The sequence below is a fragment of the Sarcophilus harrisii genome, chromosome 4 (genome assembly GCF_902635505.1).
Source record: "Sarcophilus harrisii chromosome 4, mSarHar1.11, whole genome shotgun sequence".
Classification (NCBI taxonomy): Eukaryota; Metazoa; Chordata; class Mammalia; order Dasyuromorphia; family Dasyuridae; genus Sarcophilus; species Sarcophilus harrisii.
The window spans coordinates 23,648,032-23,660,846 of NC_045429.1; the positions used below are offsets into that span (position 1 = coordinate 23,648,032).

The following is a 12,815-nucleotide window of genomic DNA, read 5'->3' on the forward strand; positions in this document are numbered from 1 at the left end:
AGAGAAGTGATACTGGAGGGCCCAGATCCAGAGGATTTTAAAGGCGTCCCGTAGAGGTCACTAAGGCAAACCTGTCTTTCACAAATGGGGTTCCTGGGGTCCCAAGGCAAAGGGACTGATCTAAGTGGCAGATGCAGAACCCGCACTCAGGGCTCAGAGTGGGAATTACCCTCGCTCAGACTACCTACTGGTCTATGAGAATATGAGGTAGTTTCTCTCCCAGTATTCACAAGGAACATCCTTCAACGGATTTGCTCCAATTTTTCCAAGCCTCATTTAGGGAGGGCTTACCTTCTGTGAGGAGCCCAAGGGATGTGGAGATAAAACAGGGGGGCCGGCTCTGAACCTCAAGGTTGTAACAAAACAACCCTAGGTGAATCAGGCGTGAGCAAAACTGAGTGCGCTGGGATGTGGACAGGGGTAAGGGAAGGAGAGATCAAGAGGAAAGGAGGTGTGGTGTGGAGCGAGCGGCAGAGTCGGGGCAGCGCTCCTATAGCTGGCTAGGCTCCTCAGACCGTCTGGGACTGGCCTGGTCAGCCCTGGTGGGGCAGGAGCAACTCTTCTGGTGGCTGTGTGAAGGAGGCACCAGAGGGGAGGACAGTAGGGAGGACACTTGGGAGGTCAAAGTGGGAGGGTCTAAGGGCTTATGAGGGAGCACAGCACCCACCTACCCTGACAATGAAGAGCTCGGCTCCTAGCTGGGCAGTCTGTTCCGTTGAAAGCTGCAGAGAAACAATCCCAGGTAAATGTCAAGGATTCTCATCAGGAGCCCATGGCCACTGGCTCACCGGGACGGGCCCTGGAATTCCCCAACTGTGCGGCCCGTCCCCGACGGAATGCTGGCGTGGGTGGGATGTGCACTGGGGCAAGGAGGCCATCCCACCAGTCTGGCTTTGGGGGAGAGCCCGAGCCCACCAGCCAGTGACCAGCCTGGCTCCCCAGGTACCTTTGCAGCGAGGATGGAGATGATCGCTACGGCCATCCTCTGCATGTTCTGGTCTTCATGATTACAGAGCCATTGCATGACAAGCTTGGCAGCTTCGAACCTGCAGGGAGACAGGGGGTTACCACAGATGATTCCCCAAAATCAGCAGGCAGCAAGATGAGGGATTTCCTGGCAACCAAAGGGCCTGGATTCAAATCTTGTTTCCACTACCTTGGGGGATATGGGATTTGGGTAAGTCACTTCACTTCTCAGGGTCTCAATTTTCTCCTCTGTAAAATGGGGCTACTATACCAGCCCCGCCTGCCACCCCACACTAATGAGATCATGGATAGAAGAGTCCTTAGAAAGCTGGATAGGTGACACCAGCCCATAGAATTATGAAAAACCAAAGGAGTGACCAAGAGGCAGGTAAGAGGGAATCTCTGTGTCATTCATGGTCCAGAATGCTGAGGGAAGAGCTCTGGTTGATACCCTGACTCTGGGTGACTTTGGAAACGATTGCTTCACTTCTCGAAGGCAGTTTACTCATCTGTAAAATGAGGACATTTCCTGTGTTGCTTGCCTGACAGGACTGCTGCAGACTCTCAGCTGCACAGCTGGACACCTAGGCCTAGTTCCTCCTATTTAACACTTACTCTGCAGCCATTTGTGCTCAACCTTTCAGCTCCAGTGACTTCTGAGAACAGACTGTGACAGAGCTGGGGCAGAGCCATGGTTTTGGGATCAGAATGCCCCCAGAGGGGTTTTATCTCTAAGATAATGGAGGATTCTCTCTGCCTCCACATCTCCCCACACAGCCCAGAACGTGATACATTCATTGTACGGAAGAGTTAGGGCAGAACCAACAGCTGCTTCTGGGCACAAACCCGGTGACGCCCCAGACCCCGGGAGGACACTCACTGCTAGGACCACACTTGCCTGTTAAATGGAACATCCTGAAGGATCCGGTCACTGCATAGTGAGAGAAGGCAATTTTTCTGTAGCTGTCAAGACAAAGGGGAAAAAAATCTGCATAAAATAACTTTTACAAATGATTGACAACAAACACGTCCTAAGGAGGTCACCCTTCTCTAGGAAGTTTTCCCAACACATTTTTATCCCTTCCCCAAACCTTCTTTCTTCTCACCTGTTTGGTATAAAAGCCCTTGAGCCCTGCCCTGTGGGGTCTGACTGACTGCACAGAGAAGCTCTGTGCATGTGTACCCATTAACCAGCATTAATAAAGTCACACTAGGGACAAGCCCTGGGCTAGATGTTGAGGCAACAGTCTGGTCTCAAGGAGCCCACCACCCACCTGGAGAAACAATATACGGCAGATGAGTAAAGATGGAGTAAGACCAAAGAAGTGAAGGGCAGAGTGGGCTCCTGGACGAGGGCTGATTCTTGAACTGCAGCTTTCAACGGAACAGACTGCCCAGCTAGGAGCCGAGCTCTTCATTGTCAGGGTAGGTGGGTGCTGTGCTCCCTCATAAGCCCTTAGACCCTCCCACTTGATCCCCACAGGATCAGGAATGTCGCATATGGAGCATTGTAAGAAGGCCAATGAGACAGAATGCGGAGAGATGGGCAGGGAACAGCATCCAATGGGATGGAAAGGTAGAAAGGAGTCTACAATTGTTGGGAAGCATGGGAAGCCAAGGGACTTTACTGAGCAATCAGCTCACTTTGGAGGTGGAGTTGGTGGTGTCTGTGACTGCCCGAGGGAGGGTGGGAAGGCCTGAAGTCAGGCAGTGGTGGGAGGAGCCAAGAGCAGGGCCAGAGACCTGGAGGAGGCAAGCGTCCTGCTACCACGAGCAGTCAAGGAGAAGCACCAGTACATTCTGCCCAGGCAGAGAGGTGGTCGTTCTTCCAAAGTCCAAGGCCTGGCCCTCCAGGCCCTGCCCTTTCTTCCTAGTATTATCTCCCACTGTTCCCCTGCTACTCTGACAGGTGCCAGGCACTGAGTGCCCCTAAGGGCAGGAAGCCCATAGGTTGCGAGCCTAGTGCATGTGAGGTAAGAAGGAAGTTTGGGGGCAGGAGGCTCTATGGGAAAGATGGGAGCTGTTGAGTTTAAGATGGGGGCAGGCATGGTGATTTGAGAGTCATTAGCAAGAAGTTGGAGATTCAATCCAATTCTGAGACTGAGGTTACCAAGTGCTACAGAGGGAGGGGAGAGGAAGGGCGGTGAAAGTCTGGAAACTGTGCCAGATACTGGGTCCCGGCTTCAGGAGGAATGAGGGAAAGAGGAAAATGTTCCCAGGGATACCCCCAAAGCAGGAGCTGCCTGCCCCACAGCTAAGGGAGCTTGGGGGTCCTGCTGAACTGACGAGGCGCCTCTCGAGAGGGAGACGATCCTGCAGCACAGGCCTGCCCCTAGGCTTGGAAGGCAATCTGACTGTCCAAGGGGACCCGAGAGAGCGTGCTCTTGAGAGACCCCGAAGGACGTGGGCCACAGAGCGGATCTGTGCAATGCTTTCTCTCTTCCTCACCTGAGAGCTCAGACAGGTGGCAGAAAGGGTTTGCAAAAGGGAGGGAAGATTTCATGGACAAAGCAAGGCATATCCTTACAACAGAGCAGTGAGTGTCCAGCTCTGTCTGTGTGACTCAAACATGGTCACTTAGGGAGTGGGCGAGCCACAAAATGTCATCTAATAGGAGACTAGTGCTCAGCAAGCTGAAAAAAAGGCGCTTTCTAGTTTCAGTGATTTCTTGGAGGGAAATTTCTTGCTCAAAGGAGAGAAGCACGAGCCAAAAAATGAGCCAACTAATCTTCAGGATCATCCACAAAGAGGTGTGGGGATCCAGCAGGAGCAGCAGAGAACATCAAGGTCCCACTGGAACGCTCACAAGGATATGTTGGAACTCTCGCTCTGCTATTTATGACCTGAATGACCTTGCTGTTGCAGAGCCTGGGCCCTGGCAGGTGCCTAATCAATACTAGTCTGCTGGCTGAGCTTGGAGAAGTCATTTATCCTATTTGGGCTTCAAAGAAAATGGGGATGGAATGGGTGCCTTGAAGAAATGGCCCAGAATGCTCCATGACCCAGGATCCAATCAGCAGGAAAAGCGCTCCTGGGGACCCCCTTGGTCATGGGACCCTGGGTCCTGGGGAAACACAATTCCCTCAAGTTCCTGCCCCTGTAGTAAATGTGTGGTTAGAGCCAGTCTGTCATGTCAGTCACTCTGGTGTTTCGTGTGGAGAAGGCTGGTACCGGCACAAAGTCCTGGGAGGAAGCTGAAGCTCGAGGCCCCAAAGGGAAAGCCACAGTGACATCTGACTCCCTATGCTGACTGGAGCAGAAAGTTGGGGAAAGGAAGGGCCTGCCAGGAGGGCCGTGCCTGAGCTGGCTCTGGGGAGCCTGGCTAAAATATAGGAATGACAGACAGGGTCTTTTTAATGGAGAACTAATACCACCTAAAAAAAGCCAGTGAAACCCACTAGCTTGGAGTCTTGCAAATATAATCAAGATTTTTAAAAAAATTTTTTCAAAAGCTTTTTATTTTCCAAACACACGTAAAGATAGCTTTCAACATTTATTTTCGTAAGACTGTGCTCCAGAATTTTTTCTCTCCCTCTTAATTTACTCTTCCCCAAGGCAGTAAGCAATCTAATACAGGTTAAATATGTGCAACTTAAGAACACTTTCAATAGAAACTGGTAGAGGGGGACAGTGGCTTGGTGAGCAAGGCCATGTAGTAAAAAAAAAAAAAAAAAAAACTGGACTTAAGTTCAGGAGATATCTAGGATCAAATCTCATCTCCCAGATTTCTGGGCTGTGTGATCAAAGGCAGGTAACTTAACCTTTCTGAACTCATTTCCTCATTTAAAAAAAAAATCAAATTGAAATTATGTGGGTACCTCAAAATGCTGTCCATGTGACAGTTCTGATGTGCAGAGTAGCAAGTACAAAAGAAGAGGAAGGAGAGGCCCGTAACTATGAGATCATATAGTCCATTGCCATACCTCCACACAAAGGCCCAAAGGATGGCAAAGGGATAAACACTAATGACCCCAATGGAAATCCTTCCAGTGGGTTTGGTGAGACTGGTGGCTGGCACTTGTCTCCCAAAGGTAAGACTCATTCAGAATAGATAGAACAAAAGGGTAAGAAAGTGGAATAGGGAGAAGAGAAAAGTCCTATGCTTGGGCTGAAACTACATCGATATTCAGGAAGGAGCCAATGCTTTAAATTGGCAAGGATTCAGCACCCATTACATGCCAGATGCTGGGGAAGAGGGGTCAGCTACTAGTCATGTAGTTTTATTGGCAAAGGAAACTCTCAGGTAAACCCCCCTCTCAATGTGGGCAGCACCATCTCGTCAAGGGCACTGAGTGTCTAAGTGATTTGCCCAGAATCCCAGAGCTCGTGGGTAACAGAGGGAGACCTTAGAACGCCACCCCTCTGGCTCACTGGCCACTACATCACATGGCAGACTGGAAGCATCTACAGCTGCCATCGGCCACCCGCCCCAAAACCCAGGCTGCGTGTGGAGCCCCATGCCATTTACCTGCTGGTGATTAGGAAAGTGCTCCATGGCTTTGAGCAGCAGGTGAGTCACGTCGGCCAGGAGTCGCACGGGCATCCCCACGGCTAAATCCTGCTTGGTCAAATTAAACACACACGCACTCGCTGCCAGCTGGACCGGCAAGTTCATGGGGTGGTTCCTCATTCCGATGACCACCAGCTGAAATAAAGAAGCCCTCCTTGGAATTCAAGCCTGTTGGGAACAGTGGCCTCCAGAGCATCAGGCAAGGCACCAGCTGTGACCACCCCAACCTATCCCTTGGGGCTGACTGGGTGCTGGGTCTGATCCCAGAGGCCCTTTCAACACTCCCACTGACCACTCAGGGAAGCTGTTGCTGCTGCTAAAGAGATCATCTTAAAGTCTAAGGTTAGGAGGTTAAATCCACCAGCTCATTCCAGTTGGATCCCTGTCCCATGTCTCAAGCAATACAGAAGTGGACCTGGAGGCAGAAGGCCAAAGTGAGGTCCTGGCCTTGCCTTTCTCATCTAGAAAATGGTCATGAGAAGAAGTCATCTCCCCTGGCACTTTAACTTTACCTTCAATATCTCGGGCTTTGTTTTTTCCATGACATGGGTCAGGCTGAAGAGGTGAAAGAGGGCTTCCCGGACAAAGAAGGCCCTCTCACTGTATCGCTTCAATGCTTCTGAAATCTGAGTCTCGTTGGCTTCTCCAGATACCTGTAAAACAAGGTTATTTTTCTTTAAAAAACAAGACTATGCCAGGCTAGAACATCATGCACCCATTACATGTGATGACCGCATTAGCACCCTGGATACTTTAAAATCAGCCGGAGTCAGGATAAGCAAAAGTCCTTGATTTTTATTCTTTATCAAAGGGAGAGGAGAGCTCCCAGACACAGGAATTTCCTCTTTCTTCTAGCTTGTCCTACTCCATCCTTTTCCCCTCCTCCCAATCTCCCTATTCACCAATGGAGCCAGCACAGAATAATGGGAAGGGCCATTTTCCAAGCAAATGCTAATAGAGTATTGTCCAATTGGGTAATTAGCCTTAAGTGCTTGCTTGTCCGAGCCTTAGTGCATGAACTCAAGAGTTTCAGCCCTTTACAATTACAGGAAATTCCCAGCCCACACTCATTCAATGCCTGGTCTCCCAACAGGTATGCAGCCCTCTCTTAACTGGCCCTGTGTCTGGAAACGGCTCCACAATCTTCAAGACCACAAGGTTTTCTAACTCATAAAAACTGCCCACCTTGCCACATCTACGTAGATGAATGAAAGACCCAGAGAAAAGTAAGCAGAAACGGAACAACAATTTACACAATGAACATAATGCTGGGAAAACAACCTAAAAGATGACTTCAGAACTCTAGGGCAGGGTGCTGGGGTGACCTCAGAAGTGCCCATATCCATTTTCTTGGCAGGGAGAGGGGAGACTATCGCCATAAAACGAAATGCACATTGACACACAGACTGACAGACAGTTCTGATTTCTGTCATAAGGGAAGAGCAGCATTATGAGGAATATTTTAAGTGTTAAAAAAAAAAGCAACAATAAAATGGTCTAACCTTTAAAAGACACTAATCAAATTAGATGGTGTAAGTAAAGGGGTGTTCAGTGGAGTGGAGCACTGATCTCTCTGTCTCTTTTTATCCGTATATATGTGGGGGTGGGGGGAGAGGGTGGTACAGGCCAAGAGATATTAGGAGACAAGCATGCTGTAGTAGAAAGGGTACTGGACTTAAGACTCGGAAAGTAAGGGTTTGAATTATCAACTCTGCTTCATGACTAGTCACGGAAGTTTGGGCACACCATGTTCCTTCTCTGTGCCTCAGCTTGCTCATCTGTAAGAAGAAAGGGTGAGAAAAGGTGACTGCTGTAGTCCTTCTAGGTATGACTTCCTGGAAGAATTGGGATCCTAGCAGCTGCTCAAAGATCAGAAGGAGGAGATCAGGACCAGATAAGGCAAGGAAAAGCATATTCATCGAAAAAAATGGGAACTTCTATGAAATAATGCCACATAAAACAAGCAGAAGCAAGAGGACATTGTACAGTAATAGCAATACTGATTGAAAGAGGGTTCTAAAAGTAACTGTGAATGGCGAAACAAAATTATTTTGAGTAACATGAGCAATTATAAATCCACTACAAAGGACGTATGAAGGAAGAGGCTATCTACCTCCAGAGATAAAACTGATACATGGAAGTTGGTACTGTACGGTTTCATAAATATATTCAAATCAAATGTTGGTCTCCTGTAACGCAGGTTTGGGAGGGACAGAGACAACTTAAACCTCAAAATATAATAAATAAATGAAAAACAGGGAACTGAATAAACCCCTCTGGCAGGACTAGAGATGAGAAAGAGTCCATGTAAAAGAATAAAAGGTAGAAGAAAAAACAGAAAAAGACACCCAATGCATTGTCCCACGGAATCTGCTATCCAGAAAGCCAACCATGTGGCAGGTACAAGAGATAACACAGAGAGTGAATATGTGCAGAGTACTTAAACAGAGGTTAGTTTGGGAGGCTAAGAAAAGATTTCATGCAGAAGATGAAGCCAGCGCTATATCTTAACTTTATAGATTTTTTTTATCTTTCCTTTTTACATCACCTAAATTTTCCTCTATATCCTTCCTTTTCTTTTGTTCCAGAGAGCCATCTCATGTTATAAAGAATCTTTTTTTTTTTTTTTTTTAAGAAAAAGGGGAAAAGAAAAAATAATAAGCAAAACTGTTAAATACACTGAAAAAAACCTGAAAATCTAGGCAGCGTCACATGCTATGGAGAGTGTGTGGAGCTGACTTGTTCTTTGTAACTTGCAACATTCACTCAAGCTCATTTTGTGCTTGCTGCTCTCTCCATTCTCTCTGTGTTCTCATCGCTGTTTCTGCTACTTTCTTGGTTCTGCAGCCTTCACACTCTATTAGTCCAAATAAGCCTTTCCAGGACTCTTTATTACATTCCTTGATTTCTATAGCTCAGAGGTTCTCCATTACGCTCAGTCAGCACACCTTGTTCATCCATTCCTCAGCAATGGGCATCCGCTTTTGTTACCAGTTCTTTACTATCACAAAAGTGCTGCCATAAATATTTGGGTGAATATGGGGCCTTCTTTTTTTGTTGTTGTTATAAGGGAAGGGGAGCATTATGAGAAGCATTTTAACAATGTTTAAAAAAAAAAGCAACAATAAAATGGTCTAACTTTTAAAAGACACTAATCAAATTAGGTGGTATGAGTAAAGGTGTGTTTAAAATTTTATTTTTAATACACATTGTTTTACAAATTATGTTGGGAAAGAAAAATCAGAGCAAATGGGAAAAACTGTGGAAGAGATTAAAATATCCAGAAAAAAGGCATGTGTTGCTTTAACAGCCTCCTTAGTTCTTTTTCTGGACGCAAATGGTGTTTTCTGTCCAAAGTCTTCTGGGATTGCTTTGGATCACCAAACAATTGAGAAGAACCAAGCCTTTCCACAGTTGATCACTGCACATTCTTGCTGTTATTGTGCATAGTGTATTCCTGGTTCTGCTTGCTTTGCTTAGTATCAGTTCATGTAAATCTTCCCAGGTGAGGCCTTTCTTCTTGGCCAACTTTGTCGGACGTTCTTAGGACACGTGCCTCCCAGTAAGTCCCTGGGCCCAAGGGCAGAGACACCTTACTTTATCTGCATAGCTCTATACCATTTTCCAAAATGTTCAAATCGATACACAGCTCCAGCAGCAACATCTTCAACACCTAACTGGTTCCAACTTTGGTCATCACTGCCAATTTCCAATGTCCTGGGTAAAGCACCTGCTGTTTCAAAACTATTGCTTTGACTTTGCATTTCTGTTATTAGCCGTGAGGTGGAAACCTCTTTCACGTACTTGTTAGCGGTCCGCAATTTTTTGAGAATCATTTGTTCCTATTTTTTGACCATTTATCTGTTACTACTTTTGGTCTCATCCATCTGTTACTTGAATGTATGTGTGTGTGTGTGGGGGGGGGGGAGAGAATGAGCTTCATCTTAAAAGAGGAGTGACTTTGGGAGGTTAGGGTAAGGAAGAAGTGCATTCCAGACCCAAGGGACCATCAGAGGAAGCACCTGCTCTGGAGAAGGTGGGAGGATGTGGGATCAAGGGCCCATGCAGAGGGAAGGGCCACCCTTGTCAGGGAGTGGGATGTGAAGTCACGGGCTTTCAGATAAAGAAGGAGCCCAACTTTCTCAGTGAAGTCAAAGGCAAGGCCTGCAGCCGAGAGAGAAGGGGTGTGGGGAACTTTAGGGGAGAAGAGGTGGGGATAGTGTCTGGGTAGTGAGAAAGGGAATCCATCAGGGATGGACAGCATGGCCATGGGAGGGTAATATAAATGGTGACACATCCACTCAGTGGGGATACAGGACTGAAAAGCATGGGAAAGAGGGCAGAGCTGAAACCGGCAATTGCTTAGGGTTGAGACTGGAGAGAGGAAGCCCGAGGTCAGAGCAGGTTAAGGGCTGAGAAAGGGACGAGGGGTGGAGGGGCTTTGTAATGAGATGGGGGAAGGGACAGAGGGGGAAGCTGTAGGAAGGTTAATGTCTGGGACTGGGTTGCAGCCCTGCAGAGGGAAGAATCAAAGAAATGGTTAAACTGCTGGCCGGGTGGCACCAGGAGAATTACCCAGAAGCAGACCATCTACAGAGGAGGAGGAAGAACAGAAATTACCCTGGTGGGAGAGGCCAGAGCTGGGTGCTAAGTGCAGGACGTACGGGGCAGAGAAGGGCCATGGTGGCCACGAGAAGAGCCCGGCAGTCAGGGGGAGGCCTTCTGAGAGAGCTCAGGTGGGCAGCCTTGCAGGCCCAGTACAGTAGGGGCAAAGGACCAGCCCCCGAGAAGTTTGGGGTGACCAGGAGTGATGCTGCTCAGAGCCAGACGAGGGGCAGGGAAGGAAGATGCCAAGACCCCAAAGGCCTGTCCTTCTTGGCCGATCTCACGGTGCCTCATGGCCAAAGCACCCTGCCCGTGGCAGAGAGGGCTTAAATTTTAGTTCTGACTCTCACTCACTGCATGACGATGGATTCCTCATGGCCCCTCTCGGGGTCTCAGTTTTCTTCCTGTAAAATGGGCATTTGGGTCAGCTTCATGAAGGGCACAGACCCAGAGCACCAAGGCCCTGAGAGACAGTCTCGCTCAGCCTTCCTGAAGGCTCTGTAACTTCCAGGTGCCATACAAAGCCTGTTTGTGTTATCATTGCTTACTATTATCCATGGGCTGGCCCAATGGACACCAGAGGGCTCTGCTGGTTCTGATAAAGCTCCCAGTGCGCCAGTCAGTCAGGTAAATGATGAGGCAAGCAGTCTCCGGCCTGGAAGGGATTTCTGCCGCACCGAATCTGGCCTGAACCAGAAAGTAAATCTCACCACCATGACTCCGACAGTCCGTGACCCCAACAAAGAGAGCGCCCTGACGACACTGCAGGGGGAGGAGAAGAGCTCATCATGGAGGCTCTCACAGAACTCTGTCAGCTGGGGGACATGATGACTGTGAGAGCTTTCCCTTGAAAAAGGCCATTTCCCCCAGTCACCCTGGGGGGCAGATTTAAGAATCTGGCCTCTCCCCTCGAAGGCACCCCTTCCCCCATGCCTCCCCATGGCACAGAAGTGAGCTAGGCTCTGGCGGGCTGTAGCTCTGGCAGTCTCCGCCAAGTTGGCAAGGTTCCAAGCACAGGACGGCAACTGGTGACTGTCCTGGGGCCCATAAAGTCTGGAGACTGAGCACCAGGAAAGGAGCCCTAGCAGACAAGGATAGTTTTTGGCCAGCACAGCTCATACAATTATCTCCTAAGAGGTGGGGAGATTGTGATCTCGTCTGGTAGAAAGGAAACCCCACTGAGGAAATCCCTGTTCCTCTGAAAGACAGAACTCCCTTTCCTTGTTTTGTTTGACAAGCAGAGGCAGTGGACAGGAGACTGGCCTTAGACGTGAGTGCCCCGTGCTGACTGGTGCCCCGACTGCGCGGGGTTTCAGATGTGCTTGATCCTGAGGTGTCTTTATCTAAAACAAAGGTGAATGAATGAAACAGGGTTTGTTACTGAATGACTGCTGTCACTAATCTTGGATCACAGCTGGCGCTGCATATATTTTAAAAAGCAACAGGCCTTATTTCCATTCTATTAATAGGGGTAGCCAATACACACAGGGCAGTAGGCAGCTGTGAGGCAGTCTGAGGTCTCGGCTAGCCAGCAGATAGCGGGATAAATGGACTGGTCTATATGTGCTCAATCACTACTTAAATGGGTTTGGCCTTACAGGGGCTCTGGGGCATGAATTCTGAAACCCTGGTGGGGACATCCAGTTCTCCAGTCAGGGACAGAGGGTTCTAATCCAGTTGAGAAAGGCAGATGAGTAGGATTCAGGCTTTTCTCTCTCAAAGGCTGCTCCAATGCATCATCTATCCATCCTGTCCTCTCTCAGCAGCTCACTGACCCTTCCTTCTCTTCACTGGTCTCTAAATGTTAATCTCAGTATTCCTGCAGTTCTCAACTGCTTCCTTTCTTCTTGCTCCCCAAATGAGAAACAGAAACAGGACATCATTCCAAAATATCCTGGTACTCTATCTGAAGATACAAGTTTCCATTTCCTATTCATCTGTGATAGGCAATCTCACTTCCATCACCCCAAGATATCATAGGCCTTAAAAGACATATGTAGGCAAACAGACCACAGAGATCTCTAGATAAGCTATTATCTGTTAGCTCTAGAAGGTTTATGAATTTCCTCTACAAAACACAGACTTCAACTACCGTCACATGCAAAAATATAGGAACTCTTCCTGATGGCCATGTCACATATTCAGTCCATTAAATTGCCTACATTTATCACAGACTGATTAAAACGCTTTTCTGGTGATTCAATGTGGTTCCTCAAACTACCCCAAGGTCTCAGGATTCCATTAGTGTAATTCCTTTCCATTGTCATGAGTTACTACATCTATTTTCACGGTCCCATGACCAATCTCCCAGCAATAAAGACCCCAACAATGAACTAGAATGGCCTCTGGATGACAATCACTTTCTGGCTTTCTAATACCCCTTACATCTCCCTGCTTGGAAGGGCTCTGAAGGCACAACTTTGTGGATCACAGGGTCACCTCCATATCATATCAGGGAGACATAAGAGGTGGACTTTGGTGGAAGTCTTTGAAATATAAACAACACAATTCAATCTATTATTAAGTTTAGTCATTATGATGCTAAATTACAAGTTTAAATGGCTTTATTTTTGCAGACAATTTAGAAGTCTATGTACCCAGGGAGTGTAGAATATTAAAAAAAAAGCATTTTGAACAAAAATATCTACCGTTTCTTTTCTTTATCAGAGGACTCTCTTTGGAGTCTCGCTATTCAATGACAGTATCACTGAGATTTGTCTTTTGTTTGGCTCAT

The 12,815-nt window shown here is 47.7% G+C and overlaps 1 protein-coding gene across 3 annotated transcripts in view; it reads right to left on the bottom strand.

The window, feature by feature from the left end:
* ZYG11B (zyg-11 family member B, cell cycle regulator) overlaps positions 1-12,815 on the bottom strand; it is a 59,605-nt gene that overhangs the window by 17,759 nt on the left and 29,031 nt on the right. For all 3 annotated transcript variants that reach the window (XM_031969104.1, XM_031969105.1, XM_031969106.1), the window contains 5 exons: positions 5,989-6,129; positions 5,435-5,611; positions 1,865-1,929; positions 947-1,046; positions 672-722 (listed from right to left, as the gene is read on the bottom strand). In XM_031969104.1, coding sequence (XP_031824964.1) covers positions 672-722; positions 947-1,046; positions 1,865-1,929; positions 5,435-5,611; positions 5,989-6,129 — 534 coding nt within the window. The remainder of the gene's footprint in view (positions 1-671; positions 723-946; positions 1,047-1,864; positions 1,930-5,434; positions 5,612-5,988; positions 6,130-12,815) is intronic.